The following is a 23980-nucleotide window of genomic DNA, read 5'->3' on the forward strand; positions in this document are numbered from 1 at the left end:
CATGAACTTTACTAACTGGACATCACCCAGATTCAAGTTTACACTCTAGTTATGCCAATGCTAGTTAGTAGTTTCTCAACCACAGGAAGAATAAGTAGCTAAGTGGTTGAGTTTGCTAGTTTATACTTGCAGAAGTTCTCAGGGAAGTTCAGTTCTCAACACCCAAATCAGATTATCTCACACTGGCAACTACATCTTCAGAAGAATCAACACCCTCTCTGGACTCCTGGACTCAACACTGGCCCCCACCCCTTACACACAAATGCCAGGGAAAAAAGCACTACCTGGGAGGTGGAGTGTGCTGCATAAAAAACAGCAAACAAACAAAGACAACATACATTTTCCAGACTTAGAAGAAGATCCCCGTTGTCCACTCTTCGAATTGAATCCACTTTTGCCCCTTCGTGAGGTGTTCCCTGAAACACGCTGACGTTTGGAAGGCACCACAGCTCGAGCAATAGGAGGAGGAGGAGGAACCCGTGCTGGGTAACTGTACATCCTGTGGGTTAAAGAAATAATTCTTCAAAGTGTAAATTTAACTCAAGCCAGGCATGGTGGCGCACGCCTTTAATACCAACACTTGGGAGGCAGAGACAGGCTGATTTCTGAGTTCGAGGCCAGCCTCGTCTACAGAGTGAGTTCCAGGACAACCAGGGCCACACAGAGAAACCCTGTCTCAAAAAACCAAAAGAAAAAAAAAAGACAAAAGAAAGATTAACTCAAGATACAACCAGAGCATAACAACAGGATTACTGGTTTTAGTCCCTTCTTTTCCTTTTGATGTTATTCAAAACTCAATTTGATGAAAAATGCTGCAAGAGGAAAGAGGCGCCCCTCACACATACAGTAAATGATAGGCTTGACTAGACTTTTAAAAAATGGACTGTTGCCGGGCATGGTGGCGCACGCCTTTAATCCCAGCACTCGGGAGGCAGAGGCAGGTGGATTTCTGAGTTCCAGGCCAGCCTGGTCTACAAAGTGAGTTCCAGGACAGCCAGGGCTAAACAGAGAAACCCTGTCTCGAAAAAAAAAAAAAAAAAAGGACTGTTTCCAGGTTAAGGAAATTTTAAGAGAATGTAAGTAAGTTAGAATGAATTGCTTTTACCTTATACTTAAACAATTCACATAAAGTCAACTACAACAAACAGGTGTTCTGATTTTATTCAAGTTCACTGCTACTAGTGATAAAGAGGAGCCACCACCATTGAGTTTTTTCACCTACTTTAAAAATTAAATAAAACAAAGCAATCATAGGATGAGACAGCTGTATATAAAGATGCTTGCTGCCAACCAAGCTTGTTGACCTCAATTTGTGTGATAAGAAATCCAAAGGGCGACCTGACACTACTCCCACTCTAAAAATAAGAGTTCTACCATCTTATTACATATTTGTTTAGGTATGCGTCTAGGGGCATGAATGGAACCCTGGGAAGTAAATATGACCCATCATACTTGGTGGCAGTCACCTTTTACCTGCTGAGCCATCTTGGAGGAACCAAGGTAAGTTAATTTTAAAAAGTTTTGTTTTGAATTTATTTTTGTAAAATTGAAAAATTTTAGTGTTAACACATTACTTTCTCCAGCTCTACTATATTTAACCAATTTTGTTCCCCTTTCAGTGTCACTGATTTCTGTGGGTCAAGGAAGAGTTTGCTAGCTACTTCTTTTGAGTCACAAGCTGAAAACACTAGGAAAGGTCTTATTACACTATGAATTAGGTTTTTACTTGAGTCTCAGGACAGCCAGCACTTTGCTCCCCCTAACACCCCCAACCAAAAAACTGAACAGAAATGAACAAAAACAGATCCAGAAGTTATAAAAACTATGCTACCCACTCTTAATCTCAACTATCCTAGGCAGAGACTGAAACTGCCTAATTTCTTATCTGAAAATCATGTTTTCATTTCCTAAATTTGCCAGCCCACATACACTTAAATACTCTTCTAATATAGGTCAACCAGCAGCGTATGATCAGAAAACCCCCCAAACATTCTATTAACTATCTTTCCATATAAGCACTTTAGTGCGAACAAGCCAAGAAAATATTAACTTCTCTTTCTGTAGAAACAGTAATGTTTTAGATCCAGTATGTGCTGTAAGTTTGCTAGACTTTAGAAACTGATCAAGAGTCTCTTCAACTATTTTTTTTTTTTTGCTTTAGTCTGTTTCTGTGCCTCAGTTTGCTATTTTCCTGCCTCAGCTCTTTGATTGCTGGTATTACATGCTAATATACTAGTATCGTTTTTGCCCAGGTATTTTCAAACAATTCCGATGATCTGAATTACAAGTTTTTACAAATAACATCATTAAGTAACATCTCAAATGCATATTTAGGTTTTTGAGTTCTACATATACAAATTAAGTGTAAATTGGAATTTAAATTTGTCGATTTTAAAAATTAAGAGTATCTGTGTATTTCTTGCTAAGTGATAGTTTAATCAATACTCAGTTATAGTTTTTTTTTTGTTTGTTTGTTTTTTTTTTTTGTTTTGTTTTTTGTTTTGTTTTTTTTTTTTTTTTTTTTTTTTTTTTGTGGTTTTTCGAGACAGGGTTTCTCTGTGTAGCTCTGGCTGTCCTGGAACTCACTTTGTAGACCAGGCTGGCCTCGAACTCAGAAATCCGCCTGCCTCTGCCTCCCGAGTGCTGGGATTAAAGGCGTGCGCCACCACGCCCGGCTCTACTCAGTTATAGTTAATGAAGTAATCTAGATTAGAGTTTAAAGTGTTCAATCGAGGGCTGGAGCTCTGCGGTGCTACAGAAGGATGCACAGTTTTAGAGGAACCACCTCTCATTTATGTGGCTTCAGCAGTCACAGGAACTTAACACAAACCATCTCACCAAGTAATGCTAAGAACGGTACACAGTCTTTGAAAAAAACTACAAAAGTCAGGTGTAGTGGTAAACCCTGTAACCCCACACTCAAGAGACTGAGGCAAGGAGGATCTTAGGCAGACCCGGGCTACATGAGACTGCCGAAGCCAGGAGCAACAAAACACAAACAAGGTCATTATTGTTTTCAAAAAGTACCATGGTTTAGACTAAAACATCTATACTACAAAGAGAAGTCTCCCAATATATGCAAAAGCAATTGTGCCAATTATATGACTTATGGAGTCCTTCATCTGAATCTATTTTTCTCAATTTTTTAAGAAGGTTAAACATGAAAGGCTATGGAAGAAAATGTTAACAGACATCAATGATATATTTAATGGGAAGAAAAATTTTTAGTCTCCCTGAAAGGCTTCCAAGACAAAAATAATATAGGCTAGTGTAGACCACAAATTTCACGATCACATCCTGGCTTTTTACCTTAGCCCAAGCACTAAATAATTTAGCATTATTGGAGAGATGGCTCAGGGGTTAAGAGCACCAAATGTTCTTTCAGAGGTTCTGAGTTCAATTCCTGGCAACTACATGGTGGTTCACAACCATCTGTACTGGGACCTGATGCCCCCTTCTGGCATTCAGGCATACATGCAGATGGAGCACTAATATGCATTTTAAAAGATTTACTTATTGTATTTATGAGTGCAAAGTAGCTGTTTTCAGACACACCAAAAGATGGATGTGAGCCACCATGTGTTCGCTGGGAAATGAATTCAGGACCTTTGGAAGAGCAGCCAATGCTCTTAACCACTGAGCCATCTGTCCAGCCCACAATAAATCTATAAAGAAAAAAAAAAAAAAACAACTAGCATTACTTATGTATGTCTCACTGTCCTTTGAGATCTTTTCAAGAATATTAGTGTTCTTTTGTCAGAGGTCCAATTTAGGGTTGGGGCAAAGTCTCAGAATCTTCCTAGTACCTGAATTCAGGATGTTTTTATCTCAATCCCTAAGACTTGCAAGCTTGCCATTGTTTTTCAAATAAAAAGAGCTGGGCAGTGCTACCCTTAAATCCCCCAGGCAACCTAAGTGAGTTCAAGGCCAGCTAGAGTTAGCGATCCTCTCTAAAAACAAAAGCCAGGAAATCACAAACAGTACATTAGATGAAATGTTAAAAGCATTAATGACCATTCATTCAGCCAGATCAAGAGGTCTTTCATATATACTGTTCACTTTAAGGAGATTAGGTAAACTACAAAGAAGCCTGACTAACAGAGAAGTTAGAATTTCACTAGTGAATGAGATTCAAATGATTCTTGTCTTGGTTACAGGACTTTGCATCCTGTACACAAATAGTGGCACCCAAACCACATACTAAGTGGCATCTAGATCCAAGGGTGGACTTAACTCTATATAACTAAGTTCTTGACTGACCACAATTTCTGCCAAGACTCCTGAGTCCTAACTAGGTAATTCTTTCAGCCCCAATTACTAAGTCTCTTACTGCTAATTATATCCCCCAATGTTTCCTCACTTATATGGTCAGAGTAAAAGACATGGTGGCACACTCCTTTAATCCCAGCACTCAGGAAGCTGAGGCAGGAGTTAGAGGCAGGCCTTATTTGTAATGTTAGTTCCAGTACAGGCAGGACTGTCATAGAGAAATCCTATCTTGGAAAAACAAAAAACAAAACAAAACAAAATATTTAAAATGTTTGTGAAAGACAAACAATATGCAGTATCTCCTAGGGAAATAATTTCATTACTTATTCTTCTAAACTAACCTCTAGAAAATACTATCAATATACTTAGTATCTGAAGTATTATGTTTTTTAACTTGATAAAGAAAACACATGCATTAAAAGTTAGAAAATTGCCGGGCGTGGTGGCGCACGCCTTTAATCCCAGCACTCGGGAGGCAGAGGCAGGCGGATTTCTGAGTTCGAGGCCAGCCTGGTCTACAAAGTGAGTGCCAGGACAGCCAGGGCTACACAGAGAAACCCTGTCCCGAAAAACCAAAAAAAAAAAAAAAAAAAAAAAAAGTTAGAAAATTCTACCAGCCAAGGTGGTGGTATGGCTATAGCTGTAAAACTTGTAAGAGACAAGAGTTAATGGAGGGCCAGCATACCCTATGAAGTTCTAAGTCTACAAGTGCTACAAAGGGAAGCTGGGCGTGGTGGCGCAAGCCTTTAATCCCAGCACTCAGGAAGCAGAGGCAGGTGGATTTCTGAGTTCTAGGCCAGCCTGATCTACAAAGTGAGTTCCAGGACAGCCAGGGCTATACAGAGAAACCTTGTCTTGAGAAAAAAAAAAAAGCAGTATTACTTTAAAAAGTCAGTGCTTGGCTTTCTAACTATCATGAACACATATGAGAAACCTCATACATACCTGTCATAATAATCCCGTTGAAAGTCATAGTCCAAGTCAAATGAGGAACTGAAAGATAAATTTCAAAAGATTATTTTGGAGCTGCTGTTGTTATTTCAACAGGCAGGTGGGGTGAAAACAGGCCAAACAAACCACAACAAATAGATCAGTAAGATTAGCAACAAATAATCCCCATTCATTCAAACAAATCATTTGCCCTCCATGTAATCTTAGACCACTGGACATGCAGTGATTAATTTAGCAACAGTGAAGAAACAATACAATAGTTGTTACACCACAATGCCCTTACTTTCTAGCTTCCTTGAAACTAACAAATTTCTCATTTTGTACTATACACACACATAGAATTATTCCTAAACAACAAAAAACAGAGCCAAAAGGGATGTATGCTAACACAAGTTAATAAGAATTACACTTTTGCACATAGAAAGCACATTGCATTAACCCTCCCCACATCCAGAAAACACAGAGAAGATGCCCACTGATGGACACAATGCAGTTATAAATAATAAAGTTCCGGACCTGAGTAGAGGGGACGGAGAAGGGTGTTCTGGTACTGACCCGTACATCTCCGCTGCAGATCGTTTCACACCTGCTTTTCCTCGGTTCACTTTTGGCTCTGCAGCCAGGTTAATATCTGGAAAAAAGGAAAACAAAGCCCAATAGGAGTTAAAAGAAACAAAACCAGGCTGGAGAGATGGCTCAGCAGTTAAGAGTACTGACTGCTCTTCCAGAGGTCCTGAGTTCAATTCCCAGCACCACATGGTGGCTCAAAACCATCTGTAATGTCTCTGAAGCCCAAAACCAAAATCCACATGCATATATGTATATATGTATGTATGTATTTATTTTCACTCCCCAGCAAAGCAAACCTAGGCCTTTTGTTATCTAATGATTAATCTTAGTAATATTAACTTTCCTTCTCACTTTGAAAAGGTTAAGCTTTACAGAGCTAGCCTTTCCTTTTTGGACTGTCAGATTCAAAAATGTCCTAACTCCAGCAGTGGAACTGGTCAGCATTTGTATTTCGGTATGGAGATAAAGATTACATAAATATTACAAACTAATTTTTTCCTTAGATTGTATTAGGCCCAAATAGCATGAAAATAACCCAGAGAATATTAAAAGGTTCAAGTTCCAGAGGCTATACATTTTATTCCCAGCAGAAGCAGGCCAAGTTCAAGGACAGACAGACCTAACAAGACCAGCAACCAGAGAAGCTGTAAACAGGGAAAGTTTTATGTAGTTTTAATACATTCAAACTTGCTTTAAAAGACAAACTTGGACCAGAAATGATGGCACACACTTTAATTGCAACACAATTGGAGCTTGAAGCCAGTGTAGTCAACATAGTAAGTTTCAGAACAGCAAGGGCTAGAAAACCTGTCTTTTTTTGGGGGGCGGGGGGGGGTTTCGAGACAGAGTTTCTCTGTGTAGCCCTGGCTGTCCTGGCACTCACTTTGTAGACTAGGCTGGCCTCGAACTCAGAAATCCGCCTGCCTCTGCCTCCTGAGTGCTGGGATTAAAGGCGTGCGCCACCACGCCCGGCTTCTTTTTTTTTTTTTTTTTTAAGAAAACCTGTCTTAACCCATACACATAATGTTTCGGGATTAAGTGAACTTGTGGGAAACTAATAGAAGCAAAGCATTTAACAGTGTTAGTGATTCTGTGTATGTGTTGCTTGAAAATTTTTATCCTATAAAGCATTGACTGAAACACATAAAAGGGCTACAACTGAGATCTGTGGCAAAATAACTCTAATATGCCCAAGGAACACATTTTTATAAAGCAAGTAAAGGAAAATATATACAACTACATACATTTGGGGTGGATAATACCAAGACACTGTACAGAATTTGTGAAACAAAATGATTTGTACACCAGCCAAAATATGCACATGGAGGCCACAGTAAAACCTATAGTTGTTATTTCTTCTCTTCAACATTGTGGGGTCCAAATATTGAACTCAGGTTTTAGGCTTGACATCAAGTGCCTTACCCACAGACATTATGCCATTCTAAATAAAAGATTTAAAAAAAAATTTCTCACTTCCTCATTTCTAGAAAGTAGTACTATACTACATCTGCCAGAACTACAAAAACTTGCTAAAAGGATAAAAAGGAACATGCTAAATTAAAAGGAAAAAAGCCAATACAAAGAGGAAAACCTAAAAATTTCTTCAACAAAGAGGCATAAATTTCACCATTTTATTGTGTACAAATAAATATAGAATTAAGAACTAAGAAATAACTACTTACTAGTGTGTGAGGACTGAGTATTTCAAACTTTTGATATATATGCACAAAATGCCATAAATAAAACCCAATATTTAGGATCTTTAACTTAAAAAAACAAACAAACAAAAATACTCACCTAAAACCTGGCCAGCAATCATTCTGCCATCCTCGCCAGCTACAGCAGCTCGGGCATTTCTTTCATTAACATACTGGACAAAGGCAAAGCCTTTATGCACAGAGCAGCCCACAATTTTGCCATACTTTGAAAAGATGGCCTCCACATCAGACTTCTTGACCACCAGAGTGTTGAGATTCCCAATGAATACACGGGAATTCATGGATCGAGGATCCGTCTTGTTGGTAACATTGCTAGCCATCTCCTTTGATGATGAGGTTTCTCACAAAGCTGAAAACTGGAATGAAAGAGAAGCATTCAGATTAACAGAAGTTATTAATGGTTATAAGTTATTAATGGTATAAGTTATTTTATTTGAACCACTGTGACTACTCAAGAGTTTCTTTATTTTTTTTTAATTCCGAATTCTAATTCCTTAAAACTTTTAACTACCTTTTCAGCCTTTTTGGTCTTCCTGGTTGTTAGAATACTATAGTTAATTTTAAAATATTAAATAAAGTCTAATGTTTTCTCAAAATAGACCAACCCCAAATTCTACCCTGAAATATTCTTCATCTTTCAACTATACTCAATATACAAACGCAAATATTTCCAACTAGTCAAGATATTCACTTGGACTTAGCATATGCTACAAAGTATAAAGCCATCTATCCATAGAGTACAAATATTCTAAAACCAATTTTTACATCTAGAATATTAAAATTGGATGGTGATGATGATAAACCAGCCAGCACGACATAGAACACTAAGAAAGTACAACTTTCTTAAGTTTTGGTTTCTTCAAGAGAGCTCCAGTCTAGCCAAGCTGGCCTGAATACTGGAATTCTGAATACTTAGGATCCTGGAATTTTATGTTTGAACCAGAGTTCTCACTCTAAAGACTATGTAAAACCAAAAACTCTTAAGATGAAAATGGAGTTGGTTTGACAGAATACCCACTGATGTCCTTTCATAATAGTAATTTATAGACCCCTATCCTTTTGAAAAGAACTAAAGAATCTTTAATTTGGGTCTAATATCTTTCCTAATGACAAACTAATTCTCAGTGGATGTTTTTCTGTATGTTTCAAAGAACACAGATGTAGCCCATTGCTATTAAAATTGTCAGGGACTAATTCAGTAGCGTTTTCAAAAGATTTCAGGCTACACTCTAGTGTAGGTAGTGCTCTAAGTAGTGCTCATGTCTTAAAAGCACTACCTCCACCCCTAAAATAAAGGTATGCTCAAGCCCGGCATGGTGGCACACACCTTTAATCCCTGCAGTGGCAGAGGCAGGTGGATTTCTGAGTTCGAGGCCAGCCTGGTCTACAAAGTGAGTTTCAGGACAGCCAGGGCTATACAGAGAAACCCAGTCTCAAAAAAAAAAAAAAAAAAAAAAAAAAAACCAAACAAAAAAGGTAGGTTCAGCCGGGCGTGGTGGCGCACGCCTTTAATCCCAGCACTCGGGAGGCAGAGGCAGGCGGATTTCTGAGTTCGAGGCCAGCCTGGTCTACAAAGTGAGTGCCAGGACAGCCAGGGCTACACAGAGAAACCCTGTCTCGAAAAACCAAAAAAAAAAAAAAGGTAGGTTCAACTTTTCAGGAGGGGTGGTAGCGAGGGTGAAAGAATATTTTTCAACCTGATCTTAGCCTGTGCTACAAAGTATATTCCAGGGGATTGGGAGAAATAACCTTCAGAGTTAACTCTATCTTCAATATCCAGTTTAATGTTTAATGTCCACTTTTCATGTATTTTCCAAAGTCCCAACAATTAAATAGTAAAAATGGCCGGGCGTGGTGGCGCACGCCTTTAATCCCAGCACTCGGGAGGCAGAGGCAGGCGGATTTCTGAGTTCGAGGCCAGCCTGGTCTACAAAGTGAGTGCCAGGACAGCCAGGGCTACACAGAGAAACCCTGTCTCGAAAAACCAAAAAAAAAAAAAGGTAGGTTCAACTTTTCAGGAGGGGTGGTAGCGAGGGTGAAAGAATATTTTTCAACCTGATCTTAGCCTGTGCTACAAAGTATATTCCAGGGGATTGGGAGAAATAACCTTCAGAGTTAACTCTATCTTCAATATCCAGTTTAATGTTTAATGTCCACTTTTCATGTATTTTCCAAAGTCCCAACAATTAAATAGTAAAAATGGCCGGGCGTGGTGGCGCACGCCTTTAATCCCAGCACTCGGGAGGCAAAGGCAGGCGGATTTCTGAGTTCGAGGCCAGCCTGGTCTACAAAGTGAGTTCCAGGACAGCCCGGGCTACACAGAGAAACCCTGTCTCGAAAAACAAAAACAAAAAAAAAAAAAAAAAAAAAGAAATAGTAAAAATGTCTTCCTAGGTATGCTGGGAGGTGGTGGCACACACCTTTAATCCCAGCACTTGGGAGGCAGAGACAGGCGGATTTCTTCCAGGCCAGCCTGGTCTACAAAGTGAGTTCCAAGACAGCCAGGACTATACAGAAAAACCCTGTCTCGGGGAAAAAACAAAGAAAAAAAAATATATATATATATAAATCTTCCTAGGTATAGAGTGTGGTTGTTGAGACAAGCCTTAAATACCAACACTCAGGTGGCACATGAGTATGACAATTCAAGGTCAGCATTATCTACATTTTCAGTTTATATATGTAGTAATATATGCGATGAAATACAAAAAATACAAGTCTCTTTCTATTTGGCATTTAATACAATTCTCTGCTTTGATCACATAGGTCAGTCATTAGTGATAGAAATCACTTATGGCAATCAGCATTGCTTAGCATGTCAAGCCACATTAGGCAATTTGAGTTAGATTACCCTTACAACCTAAACTAGCCTATATTACATAGAGAAAAAACTCCTTTACTATCTAATGTCATATGAGAATGACACAAACCTCAATTATTGGCCTGGCTGCTATATAATTCTATGCAGGCCAATTTTGTCCTCAAAAAATGGTAATTTCTTTCCTTTGGAAATATTTTAATAGTTTTATCAGTATGCATGCATGTATGTATGTATGTTTGTTTTACACTCTCCTTTGTGCCACTACCTGAGGTCAGAAAATTCATACAATTTCCCTGTAACTGGGATTATGTATGGGTGCTGGAAATCAAATCTAGATCCCCCGCAAACCCCAAAGCCTCAATGAGTGACACTAATTTTGCATCAATAAATTAATTTTATAAAGAAAATGTATTTAAGTCTTTTTCACATCTTCCTGTTTTTTCAAGACTCTTGATTATAAGCAATTTCATTTACTGGCAGCCATCAATCTGAATTAATATTTCACTTATTTTGTTCTGATGTCCTTAAATTTCTTTTGTTGAACATTCCCCATTGACTTGCATCACTTTCGGGCTGTTTTCCTTGTATGTTGTCTATGAACCTTTACTCTATTAGAGGCCAGAAGATCAAGTTTAGTTTTGTTAAACACAAGCCTAAATTATTGGCCTATGTTAACATACATCTTTAATCCCAGAGGTAGAGGGTTGTTTGGATCTCCAGAGATACCCAAGGTCACATGTTAAAGAGAAAGAAGAGGGGATACACTAGTCATCTTTAAAATGTTACAATGGCCGGGCGTGGTGGCCTTTAATCCCAGCACTTGGGAGGCAGAGGCAGGCGGATTTCTGAGTTCGAGGCCAGCCTGGTCTACAGAGTGAGTTCCAGGACAGCCAGGACTACACAGAGAAACCCTGTCTCGAAAAACCAAAAAAAAATAAAAATAAAAATAAAATGTTACAATGGGAAGAGCAATGGTGGCACATGGCTTTAGTCTTAGCACTCAGGAAGCAGGGGAAGGTTGATCTGTAAATTTGATTGAGTCCAACCTGGTCTACACAGAGAATCTCTATCTCAAAAAACAAACATAAAAACAGTAATTAAAAAGTATATGCTGGGGCTGGTGAGATGGCTCAGTGGGTAAGAGCACCCGACTGCTCTTCCGAAGGTCCAGAGTTCAACTCCCAGCAACCACATGGTGGCTCACAACCATTGGTAACGAGATCTGGCGCCCTCTTCTGGAGTGTCTGAAGACAGCTACAGTGTACTTACATATAATAAATAAATAAATCTTAAAAAAAAAAAAAAGTATATGCTGCTTTTCCATGATCAAAGTTCAGTTTTCAGCTCCAGGGAGTCAACTGATCTTCTGGCCTAAGCAGAAACCTGCATTCACAACCACAAATTTTTAAAAGAAATACCAGCTTTAACATGGCACTAAGCAATACTGGCAGTGATGGAGCACACCTTTAATCCCAACACCTGGGAGGCAGAAGCAGACCGACCTGAGTTCAAGGCCAGCTAAACACACACAAAACATAAAATACATTATGAAGTCTTTTTTTGCCAGGCATAAGAAAGAATATAGTTCTAAATGTTACTAAAAAAAAGTCTTACTCTGACTTAGCTTGACAAAACCACCACCTAAACATCGGAAACAGTTTACTGGACATTATACATTAATGGAGAAAGTAACTTTTTTTTAAATTCCTCTCTCTTATAGAGTCTCAAACTAGGTGCCTATTTCTAACCAAGAAATTCTCACTGCATTCCTTAGTTCTGACCTGGTACAGCTGTGGCTGGCCATTCACTACCCTAAACTTTTCCCACCCAGAAGCAGAGAAGATCCTCCCCAAGCTGCCTTTCCCTACATACTCCAGCCATTGTTTACCTGGGCCTTTTCTATCCTTTACTCTTCTGCCCTCTCTCTCACTTTTTTTTTTTTTTTTTTTTTTGGTTTTTTGAGACAGGGTTTCTCTGTGTAGTCCTGGCTGTCCTGGAACTCACTTTGTAGACCAGGCTGGCCTCGAACTCAGAAATCCACCTGCCTCTGCCTCCCGAGTGCTGGGATTAAAGGCGTGCGCCACCACGCCCGGCTTTTTTTTTGGTTTTTTGAGACAGGGTTTCTCTGTGTAGCCCTCTCTCTCACTTACATGACCCATCTAATGGTCAGATTCTGTACTATCCTCTTTTATCTAGAATAAAAACAATCAATCATGTCCTTTTTCTTTCTTTTTTATAATTTTAATACAACCAACCTAGTTTCAAAACACAAGTTTGGGCTGGGTGTGACTGACCAAGGCTTTTTTAAGGAAGCAAAATCTCTGGGAATCTGAAAACAGCATGGATTACACAGTTATTTCCAGGACAGCTATGTACGAAAGGACAGTTTAGGGCTCAAAGCAAGATGGAGAAGGGAGGAGGGGAGGATACTGTTTAAAATAAACATAAAATAAAATAGCTGCAATGTCTCACAGGTATAAATTACAATGAGGTATGTGAAGCAGGAAGATTGAATGAGGCAATCTGGGTTAGCAGAATGAGTAACTGAGGAAAGAGAGTTGGTATGTCTGTTACTGGGTAAACCAATACAATTTCAGTTCCTATAGATTCACAACATTAAGGTTACACCTTGCAACTAGAACCTTGTACATACTAAGCATATATTCCACCAATACGCTTTTTAAAAAAAATTTTTATTTATTATATGCAAGTACACTGTAGCTGTGTTCAGGCACCCCAGAAGACGATATCTCATTATGGATGGTTGTAAGCCACCATGGGGTTGCTGAGATTTGAACTCAGGACCTTCAGAAGAGCAGTCACTGCTCCCAACCAAGGAGCTATCTCTCCAGCCCCCACCACTAAGCTTTTATCTGAAGTTAATAAAAATCTTTTATGGAGGTTAAAGCAAAGGGGAGGTGGTTTCACATGTTAATTAGCTAAACCGTTTTAAAGGTCTTATTAGGTTTTGTTTGAAACAGTAAATTGCTTAAAGGTCTGTAACATTTAATAGCCATAAAATATATATGTGTATACACACACACACACACACACCATTTTTAGGTCAGGTGTGATGGTGAGCACATCTGATCCCACTGCACTGACAGGCAGAAGCAAGAGTACCTCTGAGTTTGAGGCCAGCACCGTCTACAGAGCTAATGGCAGGATATCAATGATCAACACTTGTTGAGCATGCTACTTAAGACCCTCAGTTCTTCCTATCTGAAGACAGGAGAGGTAAAGGAAAGTAGTAAATTATTACCTACCGCGATCTGCAAAATCGGCCTTTAAATGTATTTATAGCTATTACCAATCAACAACTGTTGAGGCTGGGAGGATAGCTGTTAAGAGCACTGGCTGCTCTTCAGAAGATCTGGGTTTGATTTCCAGAACCCATATGGTAGTCTGCAAGTCTAGTTGCAATTAATCCAACTCCCTCTTGGGGCTTTCAGTTACCAGTTACCAAGTACACATGCATACGTACATAAAATAAAAGTAAACTTTAAAAAAAATAGAAGTAGGAATGGTAGCACATGCCTATAATCACAGGATTCATACAAGTAAAAGACAAAGCCAGGGCTCAATCAGCACTTATTCTTCTGGAGGACCTGAGTTCAATTCCCAGAACACAAATCAGGCAGTTACAATGCCTAGAAGTCCAGCTACAGGGGATCTAACACCTTATGCTGACCTCTAAAAGCACATGTGGCATACATAAACCTACCTAAATAAATTTATTAAGAAATTTAAAGGGCTAGAGAGATAGCTCAGTGGTTAAGAGCCTGCTCTTCCCTTACAATCCTTCTGTTTCATTTTCCCCTAATTCTGTGATTACATGACTATATCAGTGTGGGTTTTGAAGGTATAAATGAAGATGTGCAATCAATGCCCAAAATATAATTATTTGGGGGGAATATAGCCCAGACTGGGCTTGAATTTACCAACAATCCTCCTGCCTCAGGCTCCATACCTGGCAATAAGACATTTAACATTTAAATTCTAACTCTGGTATATACAATCCTCAAGGACAACAGCAACAAGTTTTCTTTACAATGTAAAGAAATTGTCACCAGCTTTTAATACAAAGGTTTTTATAGTTAAAAAGATTAATTTAAGAAACAAATGTGGCCGGGCGTGGTGGCGCACGCCTTTAATCCCAGCACTCGGGAGGCAGAGGCAGGCGGATTTCTGAGTTCGAGGCCAGCCTGGTCTACAGAGTGAGTTCCAGGACAGCCAGGGCTATACAGAGAAACCCTGTCTCGAAAAACCAAAAAGAAACAAATGTGGGGCTGGTGAAATGGGTGCTGGTAAGAGCACCCGACTGCTCTTCTGAAGGTCTGGAGTTCAAATCCCAGCAACCACATGGTGGCTCACAACCATTCATAAAGAGATCTGACTCTCTCTTCTGGAGTGTCTGAGGACAGCTACAGTGTACTTACAAATAATTAAATCTTTAAAACAAAACAAAACAAAATAAACAACAACAACAAAACAACAACGTGGTGGCACACTCCTTTAATCCCAGCACTCGGGAGACAGAGGCAGGCGGATTTGCCAGCCTGGTCTACAAAAGTGAGTTCCAAGAAGCCAGGGCTACACAGAGAAACCCTGTCTCCAAAAAAACAAAAAAACAAAACAAAACAAAAAAACAAAAAAAAAAAAGAAAGAAATGTATCTTCAAACTATACTGCTTTATTAAGAGTACGAAAGAGTATATTTTGCTTAAACTATACTTCATATTGTAAAATATCAGCCAGAACTGGTCAGAAAAGCTTAAATTTGTTACTAAGTCCTTTTTAAAAATTATGGCTCGGCAGTGGTGGCACACGCCTTTAATCCTAGCACTTGAGAGGCAGAGGCAAGCGGATTTCTAAGTTTGAGGCCAGCCAGGGCTATACAGAGAAACCCTGTCTTGGAAAAAAAATAAATTATGCATTGGTGTTGAAGGTGTGGGATCCTGGAACTTAAAGTTACAAACAGTTGTGAGCTGCCAAGTGGGTACTAGGATTTGAGCTACCTCTACCCTCAAGCCAGTCAATTTGAAATAGGAAACTAGAAGTATATGTAAGTTTACAAAGACAAGCAAAACTATGGACAAGGCTGGCCTGAAATTGAGATCTACCTGCCTCTGCCAAATATGCAGGGGATAAAGATATGCCACTATGTATGTCCAACCAGTTAATGTCCAGATGCCAGAAAAAGGAAGACTCAGGCTGGAGAGATGGCTAATGGGTAAGAGCACTGAATGCTCTTCAGAGGTCCTTAGTTCAATTCCCAGCAACCACATGGTGGCTCACAACCATCTGTAATGGGATCTGATGCCCTCTTCTAGTGTGTGTCTGAAGACAGCTGCAGTGTACTGATACACAAAATAAATTAAAAAAAAAAAAAAAAAAAAGAGTATTAGATTCTCTAAACTGTAATTGTGATTATTAGCCACAATGGGATTACTGGGAATTGAAGCGAAATCTTCTGCAAGAATAAATGGTCTTATTTTAAAAGGTCAGATGGCGACACCCATATAAGTCTCAAACACGAGTAACTCTAGCTCCAACAGATCCAGTGTACTCTTCTTCTGGACTCAAGCACAGGAGCAAATGCATACACACACATAGAATGTTTGAATTCTTTTAATAAAATGAATAAAAAAATATGAAATAAGTAAGTGATATCACTGACATGGTAGCCACTGAATATAAGTATACAAAAACTGAGAAACCTACAATGAATAAAAAAAAGTCAAGATGCTGAAGTACAATTTTGCCAGTTGTTTTTGGTTTTGTTTTTTAGGTCTGTATTCTGAGTGCTTTGCCTGCATGTATGAATACCACTTGAGTGCCTAGGCCAACAAGAAAGTATCAAATGCCCTTGAACTAGAGTTTTAGCTGCTTTGGAAACATCATGTTAATATTCAGAATTGAACTAAGATATTCTACAAAAAGAACAATAGTTATTATCTGCTGAGGCAGCTTTCCAGCCCCTTGCCTTTTTTACCAAGGTAAAATGTCAAGTATCCATATGAGTGGTGACACACCTTTCATCATAAGCATTCCAAAAGCAGATAGATCTGAATCTGGCCTGATTTCCAGGCTAGCCAGGACCATAGTGTGACCATTAACAGGACTGGAGCTAAGCACTGTTTTTTTGGGAGGGCTGGAGAGATGGCTCAGTGGTTAAGAGCACTGCTGTTCTGAAGCTCCTAAGTTCAAATCCCATGGTGGATCACAACCATCTGTAACTAGATCTGACACTCCTCTTCTGGAGTATCTGAAGACAGCTATAGTATACTTACATATAACAAATAAATGGGGGAAAAAAGGTGCATGTGGGGGAGATCAGGGTATCACTTTAGTGTTGAAATAAGAATCCACTAGAGTGGCCCATTCCTTTAATCCCAGCACTAATGAGCAGAGGCAGGTAGGTCTGAGTTTGAGGCCAGCCTGGTCTTCAAAAGAAATTCCAGGACAGCCAGGGCTACAGAGAAAACTTGTCTTGAAAATCAAAAGAGCCCAGGAAGTTTCAAAAATTGTAACTAACCCATTTTTAAAACTTTTTGAAAATAGGCCTCATTCTGAACTCTATACAGCTCAAGATATCCTTGAACTACTTCCTGACACTGCTGCACTTTTTTTTTTTTGAGACAGGGTTTCTCTCTGTGTAGCCCTGACTGTCCTCGAACTCAGAAATCCACCTGCCTCTGCCTCCCGAGTGCTGGGATTAAAGGTGTGCGCCACCACGCCCGGCTCAGTTAAGTCTTCTTAGGCCTAATTTTAGCCAACAGCTTTTAATGTTAATATAAAAACATTGAAAGATTAACTTAGAAAAAAAATGCATCAAAAGAACTAAGAGTACTAGGAAAGTTTTGCTTAAAATATACTTGCCTAGATACAGTTTGTCTTTAAAATAATTATTTTTTTCCTTTTCTAAAACATTAGGTATCATCACATTGAAGGCCACCAGGCTGGCCTTGGAAAACAAGATGGCAATTTCGGCTCTGCATCAGGAATGAGTTAACCCTGCTTGAAGTTGGTTCAGCAAATCTACCATATAGGTTACTGAATAGATACAAATCGTCCATACTGTTATATAAATTTAATGACAATCATTTCAGATAATATACAAAAATCATAGGTCTGGAACAGCTCATGGAATGAGAACTAAGTAAGAACAGACTGAGAGTCAAACACAACTCCAATAGTTAAAGAAACAGCAACAACCTGAAAGCAAAGTTGAATAGCTTCACACTGGCTTAGGTTTTTGTTTCTCAATCTGAGGGTTGAGATTCCCCCAGGGAATCACATATCTGAAATTTCTAGTATGATTCATAGCAGTAGCAAAATTAGTTATGAAGTAACAACAAAGTACTTTTATGGTTGGGGCTGACCACAACATGAAACCCTATTAAAAGGTTTCATTAGGAAGGTTGAGAACCACTGGTTTAAATGATAAATGTCAAGTGAGATGGGAAGAGAAAAATAAACCAATATATTTAGTCACACAGACCTCAACCATTATTTTCTTTCTCTTCAAAAATTAATTTTAAAAAGTGATTGCTTTGGGGGCTAGAGCTCTGCAGGTACAAACCCCTCCAAAGAATGCAGGTTCAATATCCAGCACTCACACAACAATTCTAAATGCCAGTTCAAGGGGGACCTAAAGCCTACTTTTGGTCCTAGAGGGCACCAAGCATGTACAAATTAACAGACATACATTGTAAAAACCCAATTTAACTTCTAAAAATGAAAATGAGTACGAGGCCAGCCTGGTCTACAAAGTGAGTTCTAGGACAGCCAGGGCTTGAGGTACCAAGTTCAATTCCCAGCAACCACATAGTGGCTCACAACCACCCGTAATGAGATCTGATGCCCTCTTCTGGTGTGTCTAAGGACAGCTACAGTGTACTCATATAAATAAATCTTTAAAAAAATGGCAATGCCTAAAAAAAAAAGTGTCAGTGGCCTTCTGATAATGCACCTACTACTGCTATCTTCTATAGAGCTGTACATAAATCTTATATAGTATCATTTCTCACTCCATCTGTCACCAATGAGTAGTCTGAGATTCTCCTGACAGATACTTGATCCCCAAAACAAGAAAAGCATAACCTTAAAAAAAAAAAAAAAAAAACTTGTAGATGAAGGAATCAAACTGGCCCTATGAGCAGCTGCAACACAACATACAATGAGAGGTAAAAGTTTTCATGGAAAGCACCATCATTTGACCTAGAATTTACTTTTTGTTCAAGCATGAGAAGGCATATGATATACCCAAATGTCACAGGACTCTATCTAGATTGAAAACTTATTAAGAATAACTCTAAGCCGTGCATGGTAGCACACACCTTTAATCCCAGCACTCGGGAGGCAGAGACAGGCGGATTTCTGAGTTCCAGGCCAGCCTGGTCTACAAAGTGAGTTCCAGGAAGCCAGGGCTATACAGAGAAACCCTGTCTCAAAAACCCAAAAAAAAAAAAAAAAAAAAAAAGAAAAGAAAAAGAAAAGAATAACTCTAGCCGGGCAGTGGTGGCACATGCCTTTAATCCCAGCACTTGGGAGGCAGAGGCAGGCGAATTTCTGAGTTCAAGGCCAGCCTGGTCTACAGAGTGAGTTCCAGGACAGCCAGGGCTACACAGAGAAATCCTGTCTTGAAAAATCAAAAAACAGTAATATCCTTAACTCCAGCTACCTATGCCCTCTTAACCACTGCATTATCCCAGATGTATTCTTTTATACTACTCAAGAATGAACTTGTGTTACACTCAAGTAATAGTTAACTGGGGTTCAAGTCATTGCTGGACAATCTCAGTTCATGTAGCTATAGAAATTAAACAGGTCTTCCTATTTTAAACTTTAAAAGGCTTACCTTTTTCTTAAATTCATAAAAATATTTGTGTGAGACAGGATTGATGCTATTGGTATTACTGTATTTCTTAAGGTTGGATCAATGTAATTTTTGTTTTTTCCAGAGTGGCACCACACTAGCCTCTAACTCCTTTTCAACTTAGGAGTGCTGTCATTATAGGCATTCAAGTATTTATCTTAAAACTTGTGCTTTAAAATAAATATAATCTGAATCTGTACAAAGATTACATATAAGCAAAATCCATATATTTCAGGCTGGCCTCAAACTATATAAAACCTAAGGAAGTCCTTGAACTTCTTATACTACTGCATGGATCCTAGGTGTCACCTGGCCAGTTTATGGAGTACCATGAATCAAAGCACAGGGTCCTTATGCAAACTATGCCCTTGTCAACTAAGCTTTATACCCAGATCCCAAAGATTACTCTAAACAGCTCAAAGATAACCTGAGAAACAATTGTCTAAAAGGAGGCACTTCATTTCCACAGCTCTACCTATACATCAACTAAATATAAATGAGTCTATTTCCTAGTCTTCGCAATGAAACCAAGTGGACCTCACACCTCTTACCATCACCCAGGAAGGGTATACATCTGTTCCGAAGGCCCCCCTGGCTCCAGGTCATCCTGGCTGTTGCTGCTCCAGACTGGGCATCCATGTTGCTGTGGCTTGTGGTTTGTGAGGGGTAGTGTACAGGAAAAGCAGGATGGGATTTCAAGGGAAACAGTAGGAAGATGGCTTTTTGGGAAAATGCCATCACCATTATAGGTGTTAAATAGTACCACACACATTTTATTGCAGCACAGTTTAAAAATCTAACAAATGAAAGATTAAAAAGAAAAAAAATAAAAATAAAAAAAAATTAAAAATACAGACGTCCAGAGATGCTCTAAAACAGTTAAGTTAAAGATCAGGAAAAATAAGGTCAAAGACTTAACAGCCAGTAAAATTATTTCCAGTGTGGGGAAGGGGTTGGGGGCAAGGGTGGGGTTGGGAGAGAAAGGGTTTATGTGATCAAGCTACTTAAAAATGCTAACACCTTCACTTTCTCTCCCAAGATGGAAAACTCCAAAGTCAATCAGGAGGCTGAAGAAAGTTAACATTCAGAAAAACTCCACTTTAATCCGTTTAAAAATCATCATTATCATCATCATCATCACCATTATAAGTATAGTAATAATAATAACTAGTAAGTAACAACAATAAAAAGGAAACCAGCGAAAGTCAGGAAAAATGTAAAAAAAAAATTGTAATAACTTACTGTAGCTGAAGATCAAAAAAATCTCACTGTAAAAAAACAAAAATAAAAATAGCCCAGATTAGAAAAACGGGAGGTCTAAAAATGTCAAGTCAGTAAAGTTCAATTCTTTTCTTTTCCAAAAGCAGTTTCCACAAAAACCGCAAGGGTAATGTTCTCAATAGCAGACAAGCAAAGCCCTTTCCACATCATCAGTTAATCTTAAAAATACACGAGGAAGTAGAGAGGTCAGTTTATGAGGCTAAAAGGCTCCTCCTCTAACCCAACTGCTGCAGAAAAAAATAGAAATAGAAATTTTAAAAATTACATCTTAAATCCAGGTCCCGTTTGTTTTGTTTTGTTGTTTTTTGGAAATAATTTTTAAAAAAACACCTGTATGTTTGCCGTAGTGCACACCAAGTTGCATCAGTATATTTAAAATGTCTTTATAAAATCAATTTTGAAATGGGAATGTGTGTGTTCTGGAAAGGTGGGGAAGGGAAGTTAAAAATCAAAGCTGAGCTCCAGTGAGTAAGGATGGGGTTCGCCTTGCTGCCCTGTGAAAGGAGAAGGGACAGATTGAGTCATAGTTCCTCAGAAATGTGCCCTAAACCCAAGACAGAAAACTGTCTGTTGCATCTAACACATTTTGGTAAAGCATTAACATTTCACTGGGAGGGAGAGAGCCTTTAGAGAATCACTTTTATAGTGACTGTTTTTACGATTCACCAGCATCAGTAGGTGGCTGAAGTTAACTAAAGTCTGTATCCCCTTTAAGGGGACTGATATTGTATGTTCACTTCGTAATCAGCAGTTTGGGCAACAAAAATACAGAAAAACCAGGCCAACAAATGGAGATGAAGTGAATAACAGATTAATGGGTTTCAAAACCTAAGGCCATGTATTTTTTTCCTATGACTAATAAAGGCTAAAGGTGAATGAATGGTCTACCATGAAGACATACACTAAAAGGGACTCATCTATTCTCAAAACCAAAGAGTGAAGACTGTAAGACTTTGATAAGGTTCTACAGCCAGAGTGAAAGATGTTCTTAAAAAGGAGCCAGCCCTTTTATTCATCATCACTGACAGTGAAAACCATAGAAATGGAGGAAGTGTCCATGAACAGTTTATGTCATGAAACAGGTAATAAAAATTGTGCCCTTATGGATGTGTCCCATTTTTAGCTCACCTAGTGTACCTAACTAATTCCAATGTATGAAAAATCTGACACATAATGAAAAACTGAAACAATGTACATGACACAAACTGATTGTTTCATCAGCTAAAAAGAGATGCAGTTTAGTATCTATTCATTGTGTAAATAAGCAAGACTTGGTTGTATTTCATTTCATTAAGACATGAGGCCTTAATTTCCCATTACAAATTTCTTGTTGAAATTTTTAAACTGATCACTTTATCAGTTTTTATCAAGCAGACCCTTATTTAAAAATACCAAGAAGACTACAAACAGAACAAGTACTGTAACTATTAAGACAAAGTATCAATTTCAAGTAAACAAGCATTATATAAATAGAAAAATTATAGAGTAAGTTTCTAGGTAGAACATTTATATTTGAAAGTTGTCTGTATTTTAGAAAAGAAAAATTCTATCTGGTACTTCTACCCTGAACCCAGTACCAAAATCTTCAGGATGTTAGCCTGATAGATTAAAAAAAGAAAGAAAAAGAAAGAAATCCTTAGTACACATACAAGACATTCATAGGCTTAAAAAGCAGCTGTGCATAATTTTACACTCCTTTAGTCCCAACATTAGGAAGGCAGAGGAAGGTGGAGGATCTGGGTTGGGAGGCCAGCCTGCTCTACATAGTGAATTCCAAGATCAGCCAGAGCACCAAGCTGTATGAGACCCTGTCTGGAAAAAGCCAAAAACCAAAACAAAAAAGCAGCAATGTAAAAAGAAAGCATTACCTGTTTTATGTCAACAAGTAATCTCACCTATGTTATCAAACTAATGAGCTGCTGCTACTTTTTTTAAAAGCACAATGTCTTTCACTACATAAAGAACATATATATAGGAGCTGGAAAGAAGGTTCAGCAGATAAGAGCACTGCTCTCAGAGGTTCTAATTCCAGCACTCAGATGCTAGCTCACACCTAATTCTAGTTCCAGGGGGTCCTATGTTTTCTTTATCCCTTACATCTCCAGCAGACAAGCACACAGTGCACATACAATACATGCAGTCATACACAGAGAAAATAAAATTTAAGTATTTCTAGGCCATACTCTCATTAAGGTTTGTCTGGATGAGCTCTTCTAAAAGGACACTCAAAAATGAGTCAAAACAAGAAACATCACCTGGTACTTATTAAAAATGTAAACTCTAGAGAACCATATGACTCAACTGGAAACTGGTAGTCCAGAGCCCAGCAGTCTTTTTTTAAACTGATAGTGGGAACCAATACTCAATGTAGCTTTTCAAAAACAGTAATAAACACCAAGAAAATTTTCACCAGTCAATTCTTCAGTAAATCTAGTTCATACAAAACCATAACCCTTCCAATGAAAATAGTTATGAGGTGTGTAAATAATGCTAAGAACAAATACCAATAAACTTAGGTGACCGCTGGTTGTCATACTGTTTTTAAGGAAGTCAATAGCAATGACTAGGTTTTTTTTTCCTTTTAAGATGAGATCTCATCTGTTAACACTGGCTGGCCTATAACTAGCTATTTAGGCCATGCTAGCCTCCAGCTCAGACATCTGCTTGCCCCTGCCTGTCCCTGCCTCCCAAGAAAGTACACTCCCTTACTAGGGTATACTTCACCAGTAAGAGCAGGAAACAGTGGGGATGAGGTGGGACTTTTTTGTGTATTTTGTCAACTACTTTCAACAATGAGTCATGTTAAATGAGAATTCAAATTTTCCGTATAAATTAGGTAGTCTAGTTTGCTTTACAGTTCAAAACAAATCCAGCAGCCTAATTTACTGGATATTTATAAGATAGTTTTTACTCAGCCAAGATTTTTCAATTGTTATACTCCCTAGTTAGTAACTTACACTTAGCATTTAATATCATCTGTAAGATTGTAACAAATTATTTGGGAATATATTCCTTACTTGCTTGAACAACCCACTCCCATTCATAACAAGATCACAAGCCAATCCATCTAGAGATCAAATTGCAAACATGTTTCTCTACAGAAGAAATAGTTACTACCAAGCATTTCTGAAAATGGCTTGACCATGGCAAATGAGAAGATCCAAACCTTGCAAATCTAACAGCTTCCTCTGTTGTCAATGCTATCATTTGAATTTGGTCTCAACTGCAAGATATCCATATGCTCTGCAAGACTGAAGGTGCCCTACCAAGCCTGGCCTACATTTCTAACACTTAATGTCAGGTATACCTTAACTACCACCACCAATAACCTTCTTGCATAACGGCTGACGTTTATTTATAACACTATTTTTAATGGATGACTTCCTCTTACCTACTTTTCACCCTTCATCAGGGCAAAACTCTCTACCCTTTATCTACTCTACTTTATAAAGGCACACATCTTTAATCCCATCACTCTTAGGCAGAGGCA

General features: G+C 38.6%; 1 protein-coding gene across 9 annotated transcripts in view; it reads right to left on the reverse strand.

The window, feature by feature from the left end:
• The window catches only part of Hnrnpc (heterogeneous nuclear ribonucleoprotein C), a 28382-nt gene that overhangs the window by 2230 nt on the left and 2172 nt on the right, over window positions 1-23980 (reverse strand). For 3 of the 9 annotated variants that reach the window (XM_021181233.3, XM_021181231.3, XM_021181227.3), the window contains exons 2-6: window positions 20452-20477; window positions 7588-7864; window positions 5776-5851; window positions 5215-5262; window positions 339-499 (exon numbers count right to left, since the gene is read on the reverse strand). In XM_021181233.3, the coding sequence (XP_021036892.1) occupies window positions 339-499; window positions 5215-5262; window positions 5776-5851; window positions 7588-7828 (526 nt within the window). In that variant the 5' untranslated portion in view covers window positions 7829-7864; window positions 20452-20477. Of the gene's footprint in view, window positions 1-338; window positions 500-5214; window positions 5263-5736; window positions 5852-7587; window positions 7865-19760; window positions 20337-20451; window positions 20478-20755; window positions 20985-23980 lie in introns of those variants that run through there. The other 6 variants (XM_021181226.3, XM_021181224.3, XM_021181221.3 and 3 more) reach the window with 4 other exon arrangements.

The sequence above is a fragment of the Mus caroli genome, unplaced genomic scaffold (genome assembly GCF_978045245.1).
Source record: "Mus caroli unplaced genomic scaffold, Mus_caroli_1 scaffold_12, whole genome shotgun sequence".
NCBI lineage: Eukaryota > Metazoa > Chordata > Mammalia > Rodentia > Muridae > Mus > Mus caroli.